The sequence below is a fragment of the Oryctolagus cuniculus genome, chromosome 12 (genome assembly GCF_051225735.1).
Source record: "Oryctolagus cuniculus isolate XC-2025 breed Fujian yellow rabbit chromosome 12, ASM5122573v1, whole genome shotgun sequence".
In the NCBI taxonomy this organism is placed as follows: Eukaryota; Metazoa; Chordata; class Mammalia; order Lagomorpha; family Leporidae; genus Oryctolagus; species Oryctolagus cuniculus.
The window spans coordinates 15872492-15893152 of record NC_142878.1 but is presented as its reverse complement, the minus strand read 5'-3'; the positions used below and the strand labels follow the sequence as shown (position 1 = coordinate 15893152).

The window sequence follows — 20661 nt, the reverse complement described above, 5'->3', positions numbered from 1 at the left end:
GTGAGTATCCAATACAATAGTTATAAGTAGATAAAAGTTACTTGAAATCACAGTGACACACGAATGCTATTTAAAATCGACACATGATCTTATTTGTCAAACTGTATTAAGTGACTTATTGTATCAGTGATGTTAATAGCATTAATAATAATAACAATAGCAAGAAGCAGTGTGGCTGTGATCATGTAATTCAACAATGCTGGGTTCTGCTCTCCTCATCAAATTTAGGGTGGGAAGAAATGACTAGTCATGTCCATTTCAGCTCAGTCATTTAGCAACAAACACAAACTTCTACATGTGGCATCCAATCTTTTAGTTGGGACAACAGTGAGTGAGGCAATCAGGTTTGCTGTGCTATGATTTGCCATGCTTTAGAGCTCCGGAAAACACAAGCTCACCATCGTCTGACTGTATGTCACAGAGCCCATCGAGAGGGTCTGTAACATTTTCCCTCACAAACAATTTGGGAATTCACCACTGCTTGCCTCAAGGCTTCTTCTCCAGGACTGACACTTTCTGTCTTCTTCTAGCACTTCGAAGCCTGAGCAGGAAGTGCTGATGGTGTGACTGACCTCTTATCTACAAGGCGGTTCAGAGCCATGAGTTTTTCCCTGTGAATTAAATAGGACAGCATGACTCAGACATTGATTACCAGAGTGACTTTGTACAACCTGAGAACTATGCTTCCATTTCTCCATGTGTAGACTGGGGTGCTGTGAGGACAAATTATATCCATGAATATCACATGCCTGGCACACAGTAAATGCTTAGTAAGTAGTAGCTACAATGAATGTAACCATATATTAAGAAGGATGTTTATTTGATGTCAAATCTTCTCTTGTGAAAAGATCTTTCTATTTGAATTTATTTTCTGATTTTTGGTCAAAAGCAAACCAAATTTGTGAGAGTGGTGGTCAGCTTTGTCTAACAGGCTGCATGGGGACACATGGGAACTGTTGATAACTAGGTAGGAAATCTGTAGTGCTCTGTGCATGAACTGCTTACGATGATGAGGACATGCAGACTAAAATGTAACAGGTAACTAGAGTTGATGTGATTTGAAAATGTCCAGGGTTTCAGTTGTTGGAAACCCATGTCTCTAGCCTTCCCCTCTCTTCTAAGCCCCGGCAGGGATAAGCATAGTAACTACTTCATAAGACCTCAGCACATTCCTCCTTTGAGACCTGCAGGCCACTCAGCACCCCCCGACTCAGTCTCACGAGATGAACCAGTCAATATTTGACACATCAATGGCCCAATAAAAATTTAAATCTTCACCAAACATAAAAATATATAGATGTGGTATCTCTAACAGCCTAATGGATACCCAATATCCCTGCTTTAAACTAAGTAGATAAAGTTAGATCAGTAGGATGTTGCCACACTCTTTTCCTTGCCCAGGATGAACTGAGAGGTAACTTGGCAAAGGACAAAGGACTGCCACTCTCCCAGCAGAAAGGATTTTGCAGAAACAACTGAAAAGCAGGGCAGGAAGCCAAGAGGGATTGGAGGAAATCTCCCACATAATTCTCTACCTTTTCATAAACCAATTCACTTTTTCACTTCAAACCAGCAGCTCCTTCCAATGACTCCCAATTTCCTCATTAAAATCGGGATTTCCCAAATCACCTGGTCCTAAAATCCTTCTGTTTTCTTTCAATTATGTCCATCTTTCATCCTGTTTATCCACTTCTAATCTGGTCACCACCTGCTCTCTGCTCTGATCACTTGTAATTATTTCATAGGAATTCCTGGCTGCTGGTTTCACCCCCATGGATGGGGATTTTCATCCATCTTTCTTGGGCCTGATAAATAATACATCATGGACTCTGTCTGCTACTTCACACTTTCATATTTGTAGCCCTTTGTGTTTGAGTTGTAACAATCATCCTGTAATTTCCCCAAATGAAGCTTCTTTCTTTTAAAAATTAATTTTTCATTGATAAATAACAATTGTGCATATGTATGGTGTACAATGAGATGCTTTGATGTATGTGTCCATTAGAGAAATGTGCAGTCCGGCTAATTATTGTACTCATAACCTCACCAATTTAAGATGTTTTTGGTAAGAACATTGAAAACTATTTTATCAATTTTGAAATGTTCAATTCATTTTTATTAACTGTGGGCACCATGAAGTGCAACAGGTCACTGAAATGGAGTCCTCCCATCCAACCTGAAACTTTGTATCATTTGACCACACCTTCCCTTTCCCCATCCTTCCCTCTCCCTGCCAGCCTCTTATAACAACCCATTCTCCACTGTTTCTATGAAATAACTCTTCTAGATGCTACATGCAAATGAGATCATACACTATTTGTCTTTCTGTGACTGGCTTAATTCACTGGGGACTTCTCCTGTCATTCAACACCTACACCAATCAATCAGTGGTCATTTGTGTTTTGTCCTTATTTCTCTCATGCCTCCTTCTATTCAAATCCTACCAGATTCAGGTCAAAACACGAATCGCACAATGAGCTTTCCTGTCTGTGAATTACAAATGGCTTTCAGCTGCACAAAAGCATTTAGCCCAATTATCTAGATGTGTCCATCATCAGCTCCTTGGGAACAGATCATGGTCTATGCTGCTGTGTTCCTCACTGCAACTAGCAGAGTGATGAATGCTTAACACGCCTGCTATAGATGAATCCAGTGTCAACCCAAAACGTGTACATTGAGAACTACTTCTGAATGTGATATCAGTAGGTGGGACGTTAGGAGGTGATTCAATCTTGCGAATAGAGCTGTCATAAACAGAATCAGTGCCCTTATAAAAGGGGACCCAGAGAAGTACCCTACTTCCTCCACCATGTGAGGACATACATAGCAAGAGGTGTGGTTGTTGAATCAGGAAGCAGTGAGTACCTCAGATACTGAATCTGTCAGTGTTTTGACCTTGGGCTTCCAAGTCTCCAGAACCATGAGAAATAAATTTCTGTTGTTTACAAGTCACTCAATGTATAGTATTCTGCACAGAAGCCTGACTAAAAAAAGACTGGTACTGAAGAGCAGGGCTGCTGCTGGAACAAACACCCCAAAATGTGGCAGTGACTTTGGAACTGGGTTGTAGGTAGAGTCTGGAAGAGCTCTGAGGTATATTCCAGAGAAAGCCTACACTGGGGCTGGTGTTGTGGTGCATCAGGTGAACTCCTGCCTGCAACACCGGCATCCCATACGAGCTCTGGTTCAAGTCTCAGCTGTTCCAGTTCCATCGAGCTCTCAGCTAATGCGTCACGGAAAGCAGAAGATAGTCCTGGTACTTGGACCCCTGATACCCCTGTGGAGACCCAGATGAAGCTCCTGACTTCAGCTCTGAAAGCCCCAGTATATGGGGCTCTCTCTCTCTGTCTCTCCCTCTCTCTCTTTAACTGTGCCTTTCAACTAAATAAATGCATCTTTATAAAGAGAAATCCTACATTTCCATGAATTGACTGTTTAAGGTAGAATTCTGGTGAGGGCCCAGGGGAAAAGAGAAGGGTTCAGGAGAAAGCCTCAATATTCTCAGAGAATACTCATGTAGGGGCCAGCGCTGTGGCATAGTAGATGCCACATTCCATATGGGCGCCAGTTCATGTCTGGCTGCTCCTATTCCACTCTAGCTCTCTGCTAATGGCCTGGGAAAGTAGTGGAAGATGTCCCAAGTTCTTGGGCCCCTGCGCCCATGCAGCAGACTTGGAGAAATCTGGCTCCTGACTTCTTATTGGCCCAGCTCTAGCCTTTGCAGCCATTTAGGGAGTGAACCAGCAGATGGAAGACCTCTCTATGTAACTTTGCCTCTCAAATAAATAAATATATATATATATATTTTAAAAAGAATATCCAAGTAATCTTGAATAGAACATTTGGAGGAAAAAGAATGGCAAAGTCCATTCCAATGAGATCACAGACAAAAGTGTAGAACATGTTATTGGAAGGAAACTGAAGGAAAGATAAACCTTGTTACAAAATGGCGAAGAACTTGGCTAAATTGTGTTCATGTGCTAGTGTTTTATGGAAGGTAGAACTTGCAAGGATGAAATTAAAATTTTGGCTAAGGAAATTTCTAAGCAAAGTGTTGAAGGAATGGCCTGGTTCCCGGCCTTATAGTAAAGTGGAGAAGAAATGACTTAAAGTATGAAATTTCTAAGCAGGAGGTGAACAACAGTTGAAATATCTGGACAGTTTTCAACTGATTCATCTTCAAGGGAATGAGAAAGCCTGTTTGGGAGAGAACAATAGAGGTGTGGCCAAATGTCTATTGGAAAAAGACACTGGTCAGCCATGCTTAAAACAACGGAAGAACGCAAAGCAGGAGCCACTTGCATCTGCAGAACTTAGACACACGCTGCAATGTACTACCCTACATCATTGCTGTGCTCCCTGCAGGATATGTGAGAAGGAGAGGGATTTGGAGAATCCAGGGAAAAAAATACTACAGATGGAATGCTCTGTTCTCACCTCAAGTTCATATGCTGAAATTCTAACACCTGATATGACCACATTAGGAAGTGGAGCCTTTAGCAGGTGATTAGATCATCAGGGTGGCATCCCATGGATGTATTAATGCCCGTAAGTGCATAATTCACCCTCAGATATTCCTCTTACCTCTTCTGCCATGTGAGAACACAGTGAGAAGAAACCTATTAATCAAGAAGGAGGCCTTCCCTAGATACTGAATATGTCTGCCTCAACCTTAGACTTTCCAGGCTCCAGAAGAACACAAGTTAAATGTACGTTATCAGCCACCTAATTCATGGTATTCTACTATAGAAGCCTGAACAGACTAAGATAGCCTTCAAAGGATCTGTTAAACAGTAATTCCCTTAGTCCATTCTGGCATTGAAAAGACAAGATTATTCTCTGGATCTTCGTTTATAGGGGCACACCTCCCCCTCATGAGGACTCCACTTTCTTGACCTAACCACCCCACAAACCATCACTTTAGGCCTCAGATTTCCCAAACAATGTGTTGAGGGAGTGGCCTTGTTTCTCTGATTGCTTATAGTAACGTGTGATCTCCTAATAGCATTACATTAGGGATTAGGTTTTAGGAAGGCACAAGCATCCAAGGTTAACTAATACATCAAAGTGATTGTTAAACAATCAAAACCCAGACACAATACAAATAAATCTTGAGTGTTTTCTAAGACTTCAAAGGCTGTAACATTCCAGCTTTCAGAGACCCATGTTCAGTCATTCATACTCATGCTGTGTTACATACCAGGGATGACACTTTCAATAATAAAGTCACAATTTCTCATGTCTTCATGTACTAACAGCTCACTACAGCGAGATTTACCCCCAATGTCCAGAAATTTTCTCTACTGGATATCTATCAAAGAAAATTCCAGTTCTAATTTATTTTTAATGAATCCAGATGTTATCTCAGGATTTCATCTAATATTTAATGCATCATTCTACATGAACTAAAAAAGTTAAGGATTTTTTTTCTTTTTAAATAGTTTTGATATTTTTAAGCACCTGCTTCTAAATGAAAGCCATGACATTATCTATACGGATTTCCTTATGGACTAGGAAATATCTCTATGTCCTAGGGTGAATTTCAGTATCTGCTTGTATTCTTGAGAGTAGTTATAGCAATAACAGAAATGTTTGTTAATTCAGCTCTGTATTAAAGAAACCAGAGCATGTGGCTCATTAGAATAACGACACATATTTGCATTCCTTTGTCTCCTAATAGCAGAGAACTTTTGAATTGGGTAATTTGAAACTCATTATACTATCACATTTAGCCTCTGCATGCTCAGATGCCACTGGTCTAAGTGAACAACTTGGCCAAGCATCTATTTTTAGTAAATCCCGAAGATGAAAGACAAGAAAGAACATTTCTTTTCTTAAAATTATTATGTGTTGAGCTGACGCCACATAAACTGAGTCAAGGTGAAAATCACACAATTTTCTAGCTCTTGGTCAACTGAATGCAAACATAATACATGAACAAAATCCTCTAATTGCTTTGTGCATTACAATAATGATATTAATAGCCAATAAAAATAAATCATCCATACTTTAATCAAATAAAATCTGGTTTTACAATAGCAAGCAGATAATTAGAAATTTGGCACAGTTCAAAATTTCTACTGTGTTCAAAAAGTGTTTCTTCTGGTTCTCTGTTATGTATTTGATATCAATTCATTGGATATAGAAAGTGAAGAGATCCCAACAGATGAATAATTTAGCTTGAATGTGATAAATGATTAAGCTGCAGTTGGTAGATTGTAAATATGAGATAAGTTAGTGAAGGTTTGTGTTGTGTGATTCTTCCCAAATTGCTTTCATGTGGCCTCCCCAGCACACCATTGCCATTACATCTGGGTACCCCATTGTTTTGAACCAATGATAAAAAATAACAGTCTTTGATTTTTTTAGTGTTTTTTTTTTTATCAAATCAAAAGGATAATTTTCATATAGAAAAAGAAACATCATTCTAAATTTCCTCAAGGGACAGGGATAACTATTCTGCCAGGAAATGAATCAGTAATTCCCAGATGAAATAACTTAGGGATCTGTAGGGAGTTCTCTGTCTCAAGTAATAATGCTCACAGCCACCCCAGGGAAGCAGGTAGTTTAAATAAATCCTGGTGATAACCCCAGAAGTGACCAATGGTTTCCTTATTTCTGGGGATTTTCCCCAGAAGCTTCCTTATTGCCAGGTGCCCAGGTGACTCCCGCACCTTCCATTGTATTTACCCCCAAATAAATGTACATTTAATCTTTCTACAACATTTGAAGATCACAGTTTGAAAAAAATGACTTCCACCCAACCTACCATTTGTCTCATCACACACACTTACCCCTCTTAGTTCTACACATCCATTTGACGTGACAGCAATATAACATTTGAAACCCTTGGAATCACTTTCAGGAACGGCAGTGTGGCAGCAATTAGGTCATAGCTATTAACTCTGGACACCGTATAAAAAATTACTCCCTGAAAGCACTGGAAAGGGTCCAAGTACAGGCAGAAACTGGAGGGGAGGTGACACTTACAAGAAGGAATGGCTTCTTATGTAAAATTGTGAGTCAGAGCTGTGCACTAAGAATGCTCAAATAGGATCCCCTCAGTGTTTCTTCTTTGAAGAACCAAAGGGAAGAAGCTGGAGTGTCAGCGCAGCACAGGAGGACCATGAGACATAGAATCCTCAAGAGAAAATAGTAACAGAGAGAGAGTCCCAAATCTGATGTCTGCATGTGTACATAACATCTACCAAATGTTGAACTCATCCTGCATTATGCACATTCCTACCTGGAGCATAAACTTGCCAGCTCAACTAAGATAAAAAGCACCTGACATTCCAGCTATTGCCTGTCAAGGGAAGACCTGGTTTGGATTTTCGGACTCAGCCAAATGACCTGGATAAAAATATAAAATCAAGTAAAACAAATTTTAGCATTCTAAATTTGACTGAATCCAGAGTCTCTTCCCAATAACAGCGGAGCAGGAATCCAATGTCCCAGGACCACTCAGTGTGCTTTCCTAGGGACAGGTTTCTGTTTCACTTCTCACCTGCTGCTGAGGGAACTGGCAGAGTTAGGAAACCTAGAGGCAGCTAAGAACAAAGCGAAGGGAAGGGCCTCGGGCCAGGGAGAACAGATACTGTGACCTCCCCATGGGTCAGCTCCCAGATTTTCCCTGGCAATGAAAGAAGTAGCTCATGCGTAAAATGTCCCAATGTTTCCAGGCGCTCTCTACTCAGAAGACTGGCTTCTGTCCAGCCTGCCCTGCAGCATGATGGGACCCGGGATATTCTAGCCAGTGGAGGCTGAGGAGAACTGAGACAGTAGAATGATCTACTACATGCTATAGCCTATCTCTTTGGCTAGTGGCGAATAGCCACACATTCCACTTTCTCCCTGGGGCAGGCAAGAGATGGGCAGAGCATCCAGCAATCCAATTTTCCTGAGGATTTCCTGAGGAACTGGTTTCACGCTTTTACGTCTCTGCTGATGGGACCCAGCATAGCCTAGACACCTGGAGGCTATCTGAACAAAGAAAGTGAATTGCACTAGCACCAAGGTTGGACAGGTTCCTGGAATCTCTGGCCAGGCAGGTTGGTGAAGGCCTTCACCTATATGAAAACAGCTTATGAAGATTGGGAGCAGTGGATGTTTTATCTAATGTGTATTGTAAAATACAAAGTAAAGAAAATGAGGAAATAAGAAAATACATTCCCCAAAATAAAGGACTGAATCTCCAGAAACAGGCCTCAATGAAATGGACTGTTATGGTTTACCAAACAAAGAATTCAAAACAACCATCATAAAGGTGTTCACTTAAGTCAGAACAACACATGAATCAAGTTAGATTTCAAGACAGACAAAAAATATAAGACAGTACCAAATAGAAATCATAGAGTTGAAGAATATAATTGTAATAAGAATTTGGCCGGTGCCGCGGCTCACTAGGCTAATCCTCCGCCTGCGGTGCCAGCATCCCGGGTTCTAGTCCCGGTTGGGGTGCCAGATTCTGTCCCGGTTGCCCCTCTTCCAGTCCAGCTCTCTGCTGTGGCCTGGGAAGGCAGTGGAGGATGGCCCAAGTGCTTGGGCCCTGCATCTGCATGGGAGACCATGAGAAGCACCTGGCTCCTGGCCGTAGTGGCCATTTGGAGGGTGAACCAACCGAAGGAAGACCTTTCTCTCTGTCTCTCTCTCTCACTGTCTAACTCTGTCTGTCAAAAGAAAGAAAGAAAGAAAGAAAGAAAGAAAGAAAGAAAGAAAGAAAGAAAGAAAGAAAGAAAGAGAGAGAGAAAGAAAGAGAGAGAGAAAAAGAAAGAATGAATTCACCACAGGGGCTCAACTATTGAGCACAACTAATGGAAGAAAAAAAATCAACAAACCTAAAAATAGATCATTGGAAATTATTCAGTTAGAGGATCAAAAACAAATGAGAATGAAAAGAGAGAAGGAAACTTGAGAAACTTAAGAGATACAATTAGTTGATCAATATCCACAATGAAGTATCAAAAGAAGAGAAAAAAGACAAAAAAGCATATTTGAAGAAATAATAACTGAAAATATTCAGATTTGAGAAGACATGAACATATCCAGGCATCCCAGATGATCTGAAATAAGGCAAAACCAAAGAATCCCACAGCAAGATATATTACAAATTGCCAGAAGTCAAAGACAAGGAGAAATTTTGAAAGTGGTAATATACACTTATGTCCTTGAAGTGAGTGGATTTTTTTCATCAGAAACCTTGAAGGCTAGCAGGGAATGGGAGCACATATTCAAAGTACTGAAAGAAAAAATTACACCTGGAAAAACTGTTTTTCAAAAATGAAATGGGGGCCGGCACTGTGGTGTGGTGGGTAAAGCTGCCATTTGCAACACAGGCATCCCATGTGGGTGCTGAATGTTCCACTTCCAATCAGCTCCCTGCTAATGTACCTGGGAAAGCAGCAGAGGATGGCCCAAGTCCTTGGGCCCCTGCCCCAATGTGGGAGACCTGGATGAAGCTCCTGGCTCTTGGCTTCAGCCTGGCCCAGCCCTGGCCATAAGGTCATCTGGGTCTGGGGAGTGAACCAGAGGATGGAAGATTTCTCTGTCTCTTCCTCTCTGTAAATCTGCCTTTCAAATATATATATATATATATACATATACATATACATATATATATATATTTTTTTTTTTAAAGAAAGAGAGATAAAAGACTTTCCCTGGAGAAATGTTGAGGGAGCACATTGCATTTAGACCTGCCTTACAAGAAATTCTAAAAGGTATTTTCAATTTGAAATAAGGCTGAACAGCAGCACAGTACCCTGAAACAGTATAGAACTTGGTTGTGTTGGTGAGTACCTGAAAAAAAATACAGAATACTTTATTATTTAAGCAATGTAGGTAAGTCACATTTAATTCTAATATAAAAGTCAAAAGAAAAAGGTATTGGAAATTGCTAAAATTTAAATTCATTAATGGATACCCAAGACAAATGGATAGAAACTATGTCATCAGTAACATAAATTTTGTGGGAAGGGGTTAGTAAAAGTGCTGAGATTCTGCGTGTAAGTGAAGATGATTTGGTATAAAATAAGCTGCTATACCTATATTTTACATAAGCCACCTAGTAACCACAAAGGAGATACTTACAGAGGTTACACAAAAGAAAAAGAACTGGAGCCTGCGCTGTGGTACAGTGGGTTAAGCCATCACCTGTGGCACTAATTTCCAATATCAAAGTGCCAGTTCAGTCTCTTGACGGAGTTTCCAGTTCCTCGTTTTGGCCTAGTCCAAGCGCTGGCCATTGTGGCCATTTGGGGAGTGACCTATCAGGTGGAAAACTGATCTCTTTTTCTCTCTGTGTATGTGTGTGTCTATCCTTTCTACCTCTGTCATTCTGACTTTCAAATCAATCAATTAATGAATCTTTTTAAAAAAGAGATGACAAGGAAAGGAAACAAAGCATATTACAAGGGCTGGCATTGTGGCGTAGTAGGTTAACCGACCACCCGTGATGGGGCACCAGTTGGTGTCCCAGTTGTTCCACTTCCAGTCCAGCTTCCTACTAATGGTCTGAGAAAAGCAGCAGAGGTTAGCCCAAGTGCTTGGGGCCCTGCCAGGTGAAGGTCCAGGCTCCTGACTTCAGCAGGCTCCAGCCTTGGCTATTCTAGCCATCTGGGGGAGTGACCCAGATGATGGAAGATATCTTTCTCTGTCATCTCTATCTCCTTCTTTACCTCTCTTTCTATAACTCTGGCTTTCAAATAAATAAATAATTTTTTAAAAAGTATGATATAAAAAATTAACACAACACAAATATGACAGCAAGAGGGTCGGTGCTATGGTGCAGTAGGTTAAGCTTCTGCCTGCGGCATCGGCATCCCATAAGGGCTCCAGTTTATGACCTGGCTGCTCCATTTCCAATCCAGCTCCCTGCAAATGGCCTGGGAAAGCAATAGAAGATGGCCCAAGTGCTTGGGCGCCTGCATCCCTGAGGGAGGCCAGTAAGAAACTCCTGGCTCCTGGCTTTGGATTGGCTCAGCTCTGGCTGTTGCAGCCATTTGAGGAGTGAATCATAAGAAGAAACACCTTTCCCTCTGTCTCTGCCTCTCTGTGTCTGTAACTCTGCCTCTCAAATAAAGAAATCTTTTTTAAAATTACAGCAAGAAAGACAAAAGAAATTACAACACAAAAAGCAAACAGTTAACAAAATAGTAATATTAAATCTTTCTCTTTCAATATTGACTGTAAATATACATATGGATTAAATTCCTTTATTAGAAGAAACAGAGAGAGTCAATGAATTAAATAAAAAGATTCGATGATATTCTGTTGATAAGAAACTTACTTTAGAGTTACAGACACACAGACTGAAAATATTTATGAAAAAGGGTATTTCACACAAATGGCAACAAAAGACAGTAGGTGGCGATATTTCTATCAGACAAAATACACCTTTAAGTTAAAAGCTTAAAAACTTGTCCTATGTTAACCTAGTCAATGTAGGACAATACATGATAAAAGGTTCAATTCACCAGGAAAATATAACAATTATACATACAGTCAGCCCTTCATTTCAATATATGCTTCATCCGTGAATTCAACCAACTAAAGATTAAAAATCTCTGAAAAAAACTGCATCTGTACTAAACATATGTGATTTTTTTCTTTTCATTATTCTACAAACAGTAACATATAACAATAATGTATATAGTATGTACATTGTATTTGTTGTTATAAGTAATCTAGAGATTATTTAAAGTATATAAGAGGATGTGAGTAAGTTACATGCAAACACTGCACTATTTTATATGAGGGGCTTGATCACCCATGGATTTAGGGACCTTCAGGGTGTACTGGAATCAATTATCCATGTATACTAAGGAACAAGTGTACAAATATACATGTACACAATCAAACTAAGTAAATACGTAAAGCAAATATTGACAGATTGAAGGGGGAAACAGCAACACAATAATGTTAGGAGTTCAATGTCCCACTCTCAGTTATGCATAGAACATCTGGGAGAAAATCAACAAAGACAGTGGACTTAACACTATGACTAACTGGGAGCAACAGACACACACAGAACATCCCACAAACAGAAGACACAATCATCTACATTGCACACAGAAGAGTTTCCAGGGTAGATAATGTGATACGTCAAAAACAACATCTTAACATATTTAAAAAGATTGAAATCATACCAAGTAAAATCTCCAACCACAGTGTAATGAAACCTGAAATCAACAGCAGAAGAAAAACTAGAAAATTCATAAATATGTAGAAATTAAACAACACTCATTTGAACAACCAATGAGTCAAAGAAAAAATTAAAAGGGAATTTAAAGAATATGTTGCATCAAATGAAAAAGAAAGTACAACATACTGAAACTTAAGGGATGTAAGAAAGTACTGAGAAGGAAATTTATAGCCTATGTGAAAAAGAAGAAAGATCTCAAATAGGCCAACTTCACACCTTAAGGAATCAGAAAAAGAAGCATAAACTGAGCACAAATGTATTAGGAGAAAGCAAATAAAAAAGACTAGAGCAGAAACAGAGAATTAAACACAATAGAAAATGATCTACAAAGCTGAGTTCTTTTGGGGAAAAATTTTGACAAATATGTATCTAGAGTAAGAGAAAACCACAAAAAAATAAAATCAGCAATGAAAAGGGGACATTACAACTGCTATCAAGATATAAAAAAGTTTATGAGAGACCACTATGAACAGTTATATGCAAAAAATTAGATAATCTAGAGGAAATAGATAACTTGCAAGACATCAAAGACAACCTGCAAAGCCTAAATCATGAAGAAATGGAGTTTGAACAGATTAATAATATGAGGACTGAATCCCCAATAGAAAACGCCCGGATTGAAAGAATTCATTAGTGAACGTTACCCAACATTTAAGGAAAAACTAATGCCAACCTTTCTCAAATTCTTCCAAAAAACTGAAGAGAAGGGAAACTTTCAAAGTCATTTCATGATGCCTGCATTACTCTGATATTGAAGCCAAAGATTCCAAAAGAAAACTATAGGCAATATTCATGATGAACTCAGATTCAAAACTCCTCATTAAAGTACCAACAACCTGAGTTCAGAAATGCATTAAGAGTTTTGTTTATCAAAATCAACTGAGATTTATTTTTGGAATGTAAACAAAGGACAACATATGAAAATCAACTAAGGTACACACCACATTAAGAAAATGAAGTGTAGGGGCCAGCGCTGTGGCGTAGCGGACAAAGCCGCTGCCTGCAGTGCCGGCATTCCATGTGGGAGCCACGAGTCCCAGCTGCCCCATTTCCAATCCAGCTCTCTGCTGTGGCCTGGAAAAGCTAGAAGACGGCCCAAGTCCTTGGGCCCCTGCACCGTGTGGGAAGACCTGGGGAAAGCTTCTGGCTCCTGGCATTAGATCAGCGCAGCTCTAGCCATTGTGGCCAACTGGGGAGTGAACCAGAGGATGGAAGACCTCCTCTCTGCCTCTCCTCTCTCTGTGTAACTCTGACTTTCAAATAAATAAATAATCTTAAAAAAAAAAAAAGAAAGAAAATGAAGTATAAAAATCTCTCAATCATCTCAGCAGATGCAGAAAAAGCATTTGACAAATCCAACACTCTTTCATGATAAAAATTCTTGGGGCTGGCACTGTGGTGTAGTGGGTAAAGTGCTGCCTATGGTGCCGGCATCCCATATGGGTGCCAATTCAAGTCCTGGATGCTGCACTTCTGACCCAGCTCTCTGCTATGGCCTGGGACACAATGGAAGATGGCCCAAATCCTTGGGCCCCTATATCCACGTGGGAGACCTGGAAGAAGCTCCTGGCTCCTGGCTTCAGATAGGACCAGCTCTGGTGGTTGCAACCATCTGGGGAGTGAAACAGCAGATAGAAGACTTTCTCTCTCTCTCTCTCTCTCTCTGCCTCTGCCTCTCTGTAACCCTATCTTTCAAGTAAGTAAGTAAGTAAATAAATAAATACGTAAATGCTGTTTAAAAATTTCAACACAATAGGACCATCAGGAAATCACCTGGACTTAAAAAAGGCCATATATGAAAATCCCACAACCAATAGCACACTCAATGATGAAAAATTAAAAATGAAATGATTTCCCTCTTTTCATTTTGATTCACTATATATAATACTTTACAATTTAGTGAGGGCAATTCTATCCTCCTTACCCCTGGAAAAAAAAAAAGAAAAGAAATAAGAGGCACCTAAATCAGAAAGGAAGACGTGAAATTGTGCTGTTTGCATAGCACACAATCTTATACATAGAAAACCTTAAAGACTTCACAAAAGACTATTAAAACTAAAAACTTAAAAAGGACTATTAAAACTAACAAATTAATTCAGTAAAATCAATGTGCAAATTTTAGTTGTATATTAATTATAAATAATAAAAATAAGTTATATATAAGTTCAGTTGTTCTATACATGAACAATGAACTCTTTGAAAAAAAATTAGAAAAACAGGGGCAGGCATATGGCCACTGGTTAAGATACCTGCACCCTATATCAAAGTACCTGGGTGTGAGTCCAGGCTCTGGATCCTGACCTAAGCTTCTTACAAATGAGGATCCTGGAGGCAGCAGTGATGGCCCAAGTATCTGGGTCCCCACCATCCACATAAAAGACCTGGAATGAGTTCCCAGCCTTGGCCATTGAGGGTATTTAGGAAGTGAACCAGCAGACGGGCTATCTGTCTATGTTATCTCTCTCTGACACTCTGCCTCTCTCATAATGATATAAAAAGAGAGAAAGAAATTTTTAAAAATCTCATTTACAATAGCATTAAAAGAACAAAATACTTAACAATAAGCTTAATGAAAACAGTAAGAAATGTTACATAGAAAATTTCAAATTACTGATGAAAGACATTAAGTAACACAGACAAATGGAAAGATATCCCTCTCTCTTGGTATTGTCAAAATGTCCAAACTACTTAAGTGATCCACAGACTCAACATAATCCCTATCAAAATCCCATGATCAGTTTTTACAAAAATAGAAAAAGGAATCTGAAAATTCATAATGGAATCACAAAAGCCTTTGAATATCCAAAGCAATTTTAAGAAAAGAAAAACAGAGCTGGAGGAATCACAGTTCTTAATTCTAAAATATATTAAAAAGTTTCAGTAATTAAAACACTATAGCACACACAGACCAATGGGGCAGAATAGAAAACCTAGAAAGCAATCTATGCATTTATGTTCACCTGATTTTGAAGGGTGTCAAGAATACAAAATGGGGAAACGATGGTCTCTTCTATTAGCAGTGTCGCTTTTTAAAAAGGAAAGGACAGCATTGAAACGATAAAAATAATGAATTTTACACTTAGAAAAATAAATACCTCAGGAATATTTTAGAATCTTCTTATTATCATAGCAATAAAAATGGATTATATCCCCCATTATGACAGAAAAATTCTTAAGTTGGGCATGTCATAAAACAGGAAATTTAGGGGAAAAAAAAGATATGAAAAGATATCCTAAGCAAGTATAAAAGAAGAAACAAGTTTCACAATATTTGATACAATATTAGTTCCCTAAGAATAAAAATGATCCAGGAAGGAGAATTTATAATTATGAGATATGAATAAAATGAGCTTTTATGATGGTGAGGGTAATGAATAGTTTTTGAGCGCTTTAACCAGTGTTACCTGCCAGTTTAAAACAGCTTCATCCATTTTGCAAATGAGGAAAGAATCTTGGACTAAATACCTTGCTCATAGCACTCAGCAAAGGATTGAGAAAACCAGGAACTCATGTAACTTTGGTGCTTTATCTCAAAGAGAACATTCTGCTTTCAGAAATGAAAATTTCACATAGTAGCAGCACAGTAAAAAGAAAGAATTAGTAGATCAGTTTCAACTGTGCTCCAAGTGTCACAGAAGTGGAGATGATGCTGACAGCACGTACTGGGGTCAATGCTACCACGCTGTCTGGAATGGCTGGAATCCAGGATTAAGGCTAGAATTGGGAACGCGTATACTTAATATATTTTGATATGAACAATTTGTTCAGGCAGCACATATTTCCCTAAAGAGTTGAGTGTTCCTGTTGAACAGTCACTATGAACATGACCAACAAGGTCGTCGCTCTATGGAACATTCTATAAGAAGTGAGTTCACATAGCATAAACAACAATACAACAAAATGTACTGAAAATTGGGTCCCCTCCTGGAGTAAAAGACTCATAATTTGAGGAGTGAACACAAGAACCAACAGCCAGCTGAGGCTCTGGAAGAAACCTTCACTCACAGTCTCTGTGTATCCTACTCTGTGATGTGTGCTGATCAGCTGTTCAGGTTCCCATTTTGCAGACAAACATAGGTGAGGACAAAGCTTTCTTCCATCTTCTTAAATAGACTGCAACATATTGTGCAGTGTATACAGGAGCAAAATGCTTCTGAATGAATGTGGAATTTACCCCAAAGTATATCCATGGCTCTTACTTGTGAAAATAACTTACAGCTGCCGAATTTCAGAGGGCAAGCATGTGCATCCATCGGGAAGTCTTCAAGCTGCATGGGACATTCGGCAGAAATGGTCAAGCTGAAAAATAGGAAGTGAAGACGTGTAAATGACTCAGTAATGATGGCAATTTATTAACAAAACACCATGTCCCAGAAAGCTATATTGAGTATTTTACTCACCATTTTCATTAATATCCCTTAAGAAATTTTGTAAAGTAACTCCACCAAATTACCTTTGCTGTGTAGTAGGTGACCATCATTCAGAAACAGGTGTAAATCAAATCTACTCAGGCGTTCTATGGCTGTGTGTGTGTGCGTATATCACTTCTGAAACAATTTAAGTGTCTTTAAATTATTTATCCTTTGTTTTCCATTCTTTACCCATTATCTCAGAACATTCACTGAAAATATACACATTTTCTCATATAGTTTATAAGCTCAAAAATTGCAAATAAAGGAAAAAGGCACAGTCCAAAATTTTTTGGAGAACCTGCTTATAATGGTTGTATAATTGGTCTGTGGTGTAAAACTGTACCATAACGAATTTGTATATAAGAATATTTTTCTGGTGAAATTTAATTAATGTTATTATTAATCCAAGTCTAGTCTTCCAAATAATAACACCACCAATCACTACTGTTGTCAGCACAACTAGAACATACATGGTCACAACAGCTAAGGTGCCCATGCCAGACACTGTGTTAACTGCTTTACCTGTATTTACTCATTTTATTAAAATAGTGTAATGGCATTGCTATGACCATCCCAGTTCTGTTTGAACAGTAAGAAATTGGACCAGGAAACAGAGAGCTACTCAGTGGTGCAGCTGTGACTGGAGCTCAGGCTGCCAGCCCTGGCTGCAGAGGTCCCTAAGGGTATTTACCACCTGCTGCATGGCCATGGGCTGTGCTTTGTAAGAAGCAAGTGCATCTCCAGAGTCCCCACACTGTGGTGCTGTTATGTTCTGGATACGATTTGCATGTGTCCTTCAGAAATTCAACTGTTGGAAGCTTGGTGTGCAGATGGTTGGGTCACTGTGGGTACCAGACTCAGAAGGTATTAATGTAGTTCTTGTAGGGCTCTGGTTCATTCTCATAAGCATAGGATCTTACAAAAGCAGCCAGACTGGCCTCTGTATCTCTCTGGTTTTCTGTCTCACCATGTGCTCTCTGCCCCACACACTGCTGCCACTGTGATGCAGTTTGCTACAGGGCTCCTGCCAGACGCCAAATCAATTAAGCTGCTGGATCTTGGGCTTTCAGCCTGCAAAATTGTGAGCTGAGAAAATATCTTTTCTTTATATATTCAGGATCAGATATTTTGTTATTGTAACAGAAAATAGAAAGATAGGGTTTTTTTTTTAATTTGTAAAGTGACTTTACTAATTAGGTACAAGTATAAATTTTATTAATGAACTTATGTTTTGTTTCTTAGTTATTCTATTATTTAAAATAAAATTACATATAACAAAATCAATATACAAAACATTCAAATCCAAATGCACGTAAAGATTCTATTTGTAGTGTAAATAATTCAATGCCACATTAGCTATTGCTCATTCTTTATTACATTAAGTCTTGATGTTGCCTATGCACCTGGGATGAGATCAAAATGAAAAAAAAATCATTTATTTTGCCTTTACTCCCTTCTGTTAAAACAGACTAATCCATGGATATTAAATTGGGCACATAATTCACACAACTGAGACTGAGCAGTCAATGTATGTATTTTATTAATAAAGCTAAAATATGTATCAGTGGAAGGGAGTTGTGTATTCATCAAGAAGAAGAATTTGAAGGACAGTTCCCCCATGGGTGGAGCGATTCACCAAGGACTGTGAGTTCAGATGGGTAGAGTACACCACATTCAGGAGTGAGCATTTGGCATAGCTGTTAAGACATTGGTTGGGATGCTTTTATGCTACATCAGAGGGCCTGGATTTGAATCTTAGCTCTGCTTCAAATTCCAGATTCCTGCTAATCCACACCCTGGGAAACAGCAGGCGATGGTTCAACTAGTTGGGTCCCTGCCACTCATGTGAGATATCCAGCTTGAGTTCATCCTGGCTCTTGACTTTAGTCTGGTCTAGCTTCAGCTTTTGTGGGAATTTGTAGAGTGAACCAGAAGATGGAGGATCTCTCTCTGTCTCTCTCTAACTTCCAAATCATAAACAAATAAATGCATTTAAAAAGAAGTCAGCTCTTAAAAAAAGTCCTCCATTTAGGTAAGGAATTGATTTTTTAAATATTCCACAAATGAGGGGATTTAAAAAACGTCATGGAATATATGTGTTATGACAGAACAATGCATGGATTTCAAAATATTTTTGTACCAAAATGAATGTATCTCAATTCTATTTTTCCACAAACATTTTGAAGTCCATTCACATGTTCACAGAAAAAAGAAAATGCAGAATAAGTGTAAAAAAGAAAATAACAAATAACTAAAATTTCATGTATAATTTCATGTGGTATATTGATGTATACAATTCAGTCATTTTTATATTTACAATAGAACAGTGTTTCCAACACCAATAAAATCTCTACATAATCATTATTTTGAAAAGTTATATATTTATTTATAGTACATAAGGGTATATGTGTGTTTGTATAAATGACCCATTAATTGGTGCTTGATTGTCACATTATTGGACATGATAAACAATCTGAAATGGACACTTTGATAATAAATTATGAAAAGGGGCTATTAATACAGATTATAAAATAGGTTAGGTAAATAATTACTTACTGAGATTAGGAAAACCAGGACTTAAGAAACTTAAGGGTGATCTTCAACCAACTCAAAGGGAACCATCACTTTATATGGTTGAGAGTGAGCTTAAATAATTTGTTAAGTAAAGCAATACTGAAACAGAATTTAAACGAGTCAAATGTGTTCTAGAGGACAAAATCACAATGAGCTCCCTAGATAATCTAGAATTTCTTTATGAAGCAACATTTTAGGAGGGAAATACGGAGTATATATGGAGCTGTGATACCAGGGACAAAGGAATAAATGTGAAAATAAATAAAATATGTGCTGTGGGAGTTGAGGGGAGAACACTTCCAATTAGGAATCATTCTTTGTGCTGGTCTGTGTCCTCTCTTGCAGCAATGTATGGACATAGTGTAACCAGACTCCCCTGTGAACCCACCACTGGAAGTGGTGTCATATGAGAATATGGAGACGGTAGCCCAGCTCTTGTCTTTGCACCTCCTGACATGTTAACAACCTTATGGGTCCCCTTCCCATCATCAGGGTAGATGTGGAGATGGTGTCTCAATGGCAGAGCCTTCTCTCCAGACACATGATGTTTGACAGCTCATACGAGGTGATTTCTGACCCCAGCAAACATTCATTTTCCCATGAATCTGTAGGCTGTCTAGAAGCCAGTCCTGTTAGCTGAGTTCTTGACAACCTGGCGCATTGTTAGTCACTCTCCCTGCTGCCTGGACCTGGTACTCTGCTTCAGTCCACGTGGCATCCGCAGGTGCCACGACCTGGAACATCAGCTATTTGCCACTGCTCCAGAGAGCAGCCCCCTCCACCCATGGAAATTTTATTCTATCCTCGGACACTCTTTTCATTCTTAATTTATTCTTCCCCCTTTCCTGGCCAGGACCTCTCTTTCTGCCATGGTGGGTGTCACTTTGACTGTTTGGTCCTGAGAATTGCTCACGTTCTGAAGATCACTGCACTGTTAACATCTAAAGATGATGTTTTGATAAGGACTATATTTCAAGGAGTCTGCTTTTTGCATATCGTGTGTGTGTGTGTGTGTGTACCTATACATGGGCAGGGGAACAGCAAGTGTGTGTAGAGTCAGGTGGACAGAGTTTAGCCTGAACTAAAAACACCCACTTCATGAGTCCCCAGTGGAAAGAAGTGGTCATCAAAGAAGGATGTACTTTTCTCTGAAGGGACGAGATAAGTTCCACTTTGCTTATGGCCTTGTCTAAATACTGACAGAGTTTGTGGATTCAAAAGGCTTCCATAGCCTAGGCAGCTCATGTCAAGAGCCTTGGGTGATCACTGATGTCATACAAAAGATGTTAATTGTTGAATTAATAACAGGAGTCACTGTGCACTAACTTCCCATGCAGGACCTGTGTCCTCAAAGAGTTATATTATAATTGTGGATAAGTGCTCACAAAGATGTATCATTCTTGGATGCTTCCTTAAAGTTTCTAAAAAAAAATAAAAAAGGAGTGAAATTAACTTCAAGATGCAATGACTTTG

At 39.0% G+C, this 20661-nt stretch overlaps 1 protein-coding gene across 4 annotated transcripts in view; it reads right to left on the bottom strand.

Moving 5' to 3' along the window:
- Positions 1-20661, bottom strand: part of GABRA5 (gamma-aminobutyric acid type A receptor subunit alpha5) — a 74655-nt gene that overhangs the window by 13005 nt on the left and 40989 nt on the right. For all 4 annotated transcript variants that reach the window (XM_008269750.5, XM_008269749.5, XM_089309250.1 and 1 more), the window contains exon 7: positions 16419-16501. In XM_008269750.5, coding sequence (XP_008267972.1) covers positions 16419-16501 — 83 coding nt within the window. The remainder of the gene's footprint in view (positions 1-16418; positions 16502-20661) is intronic.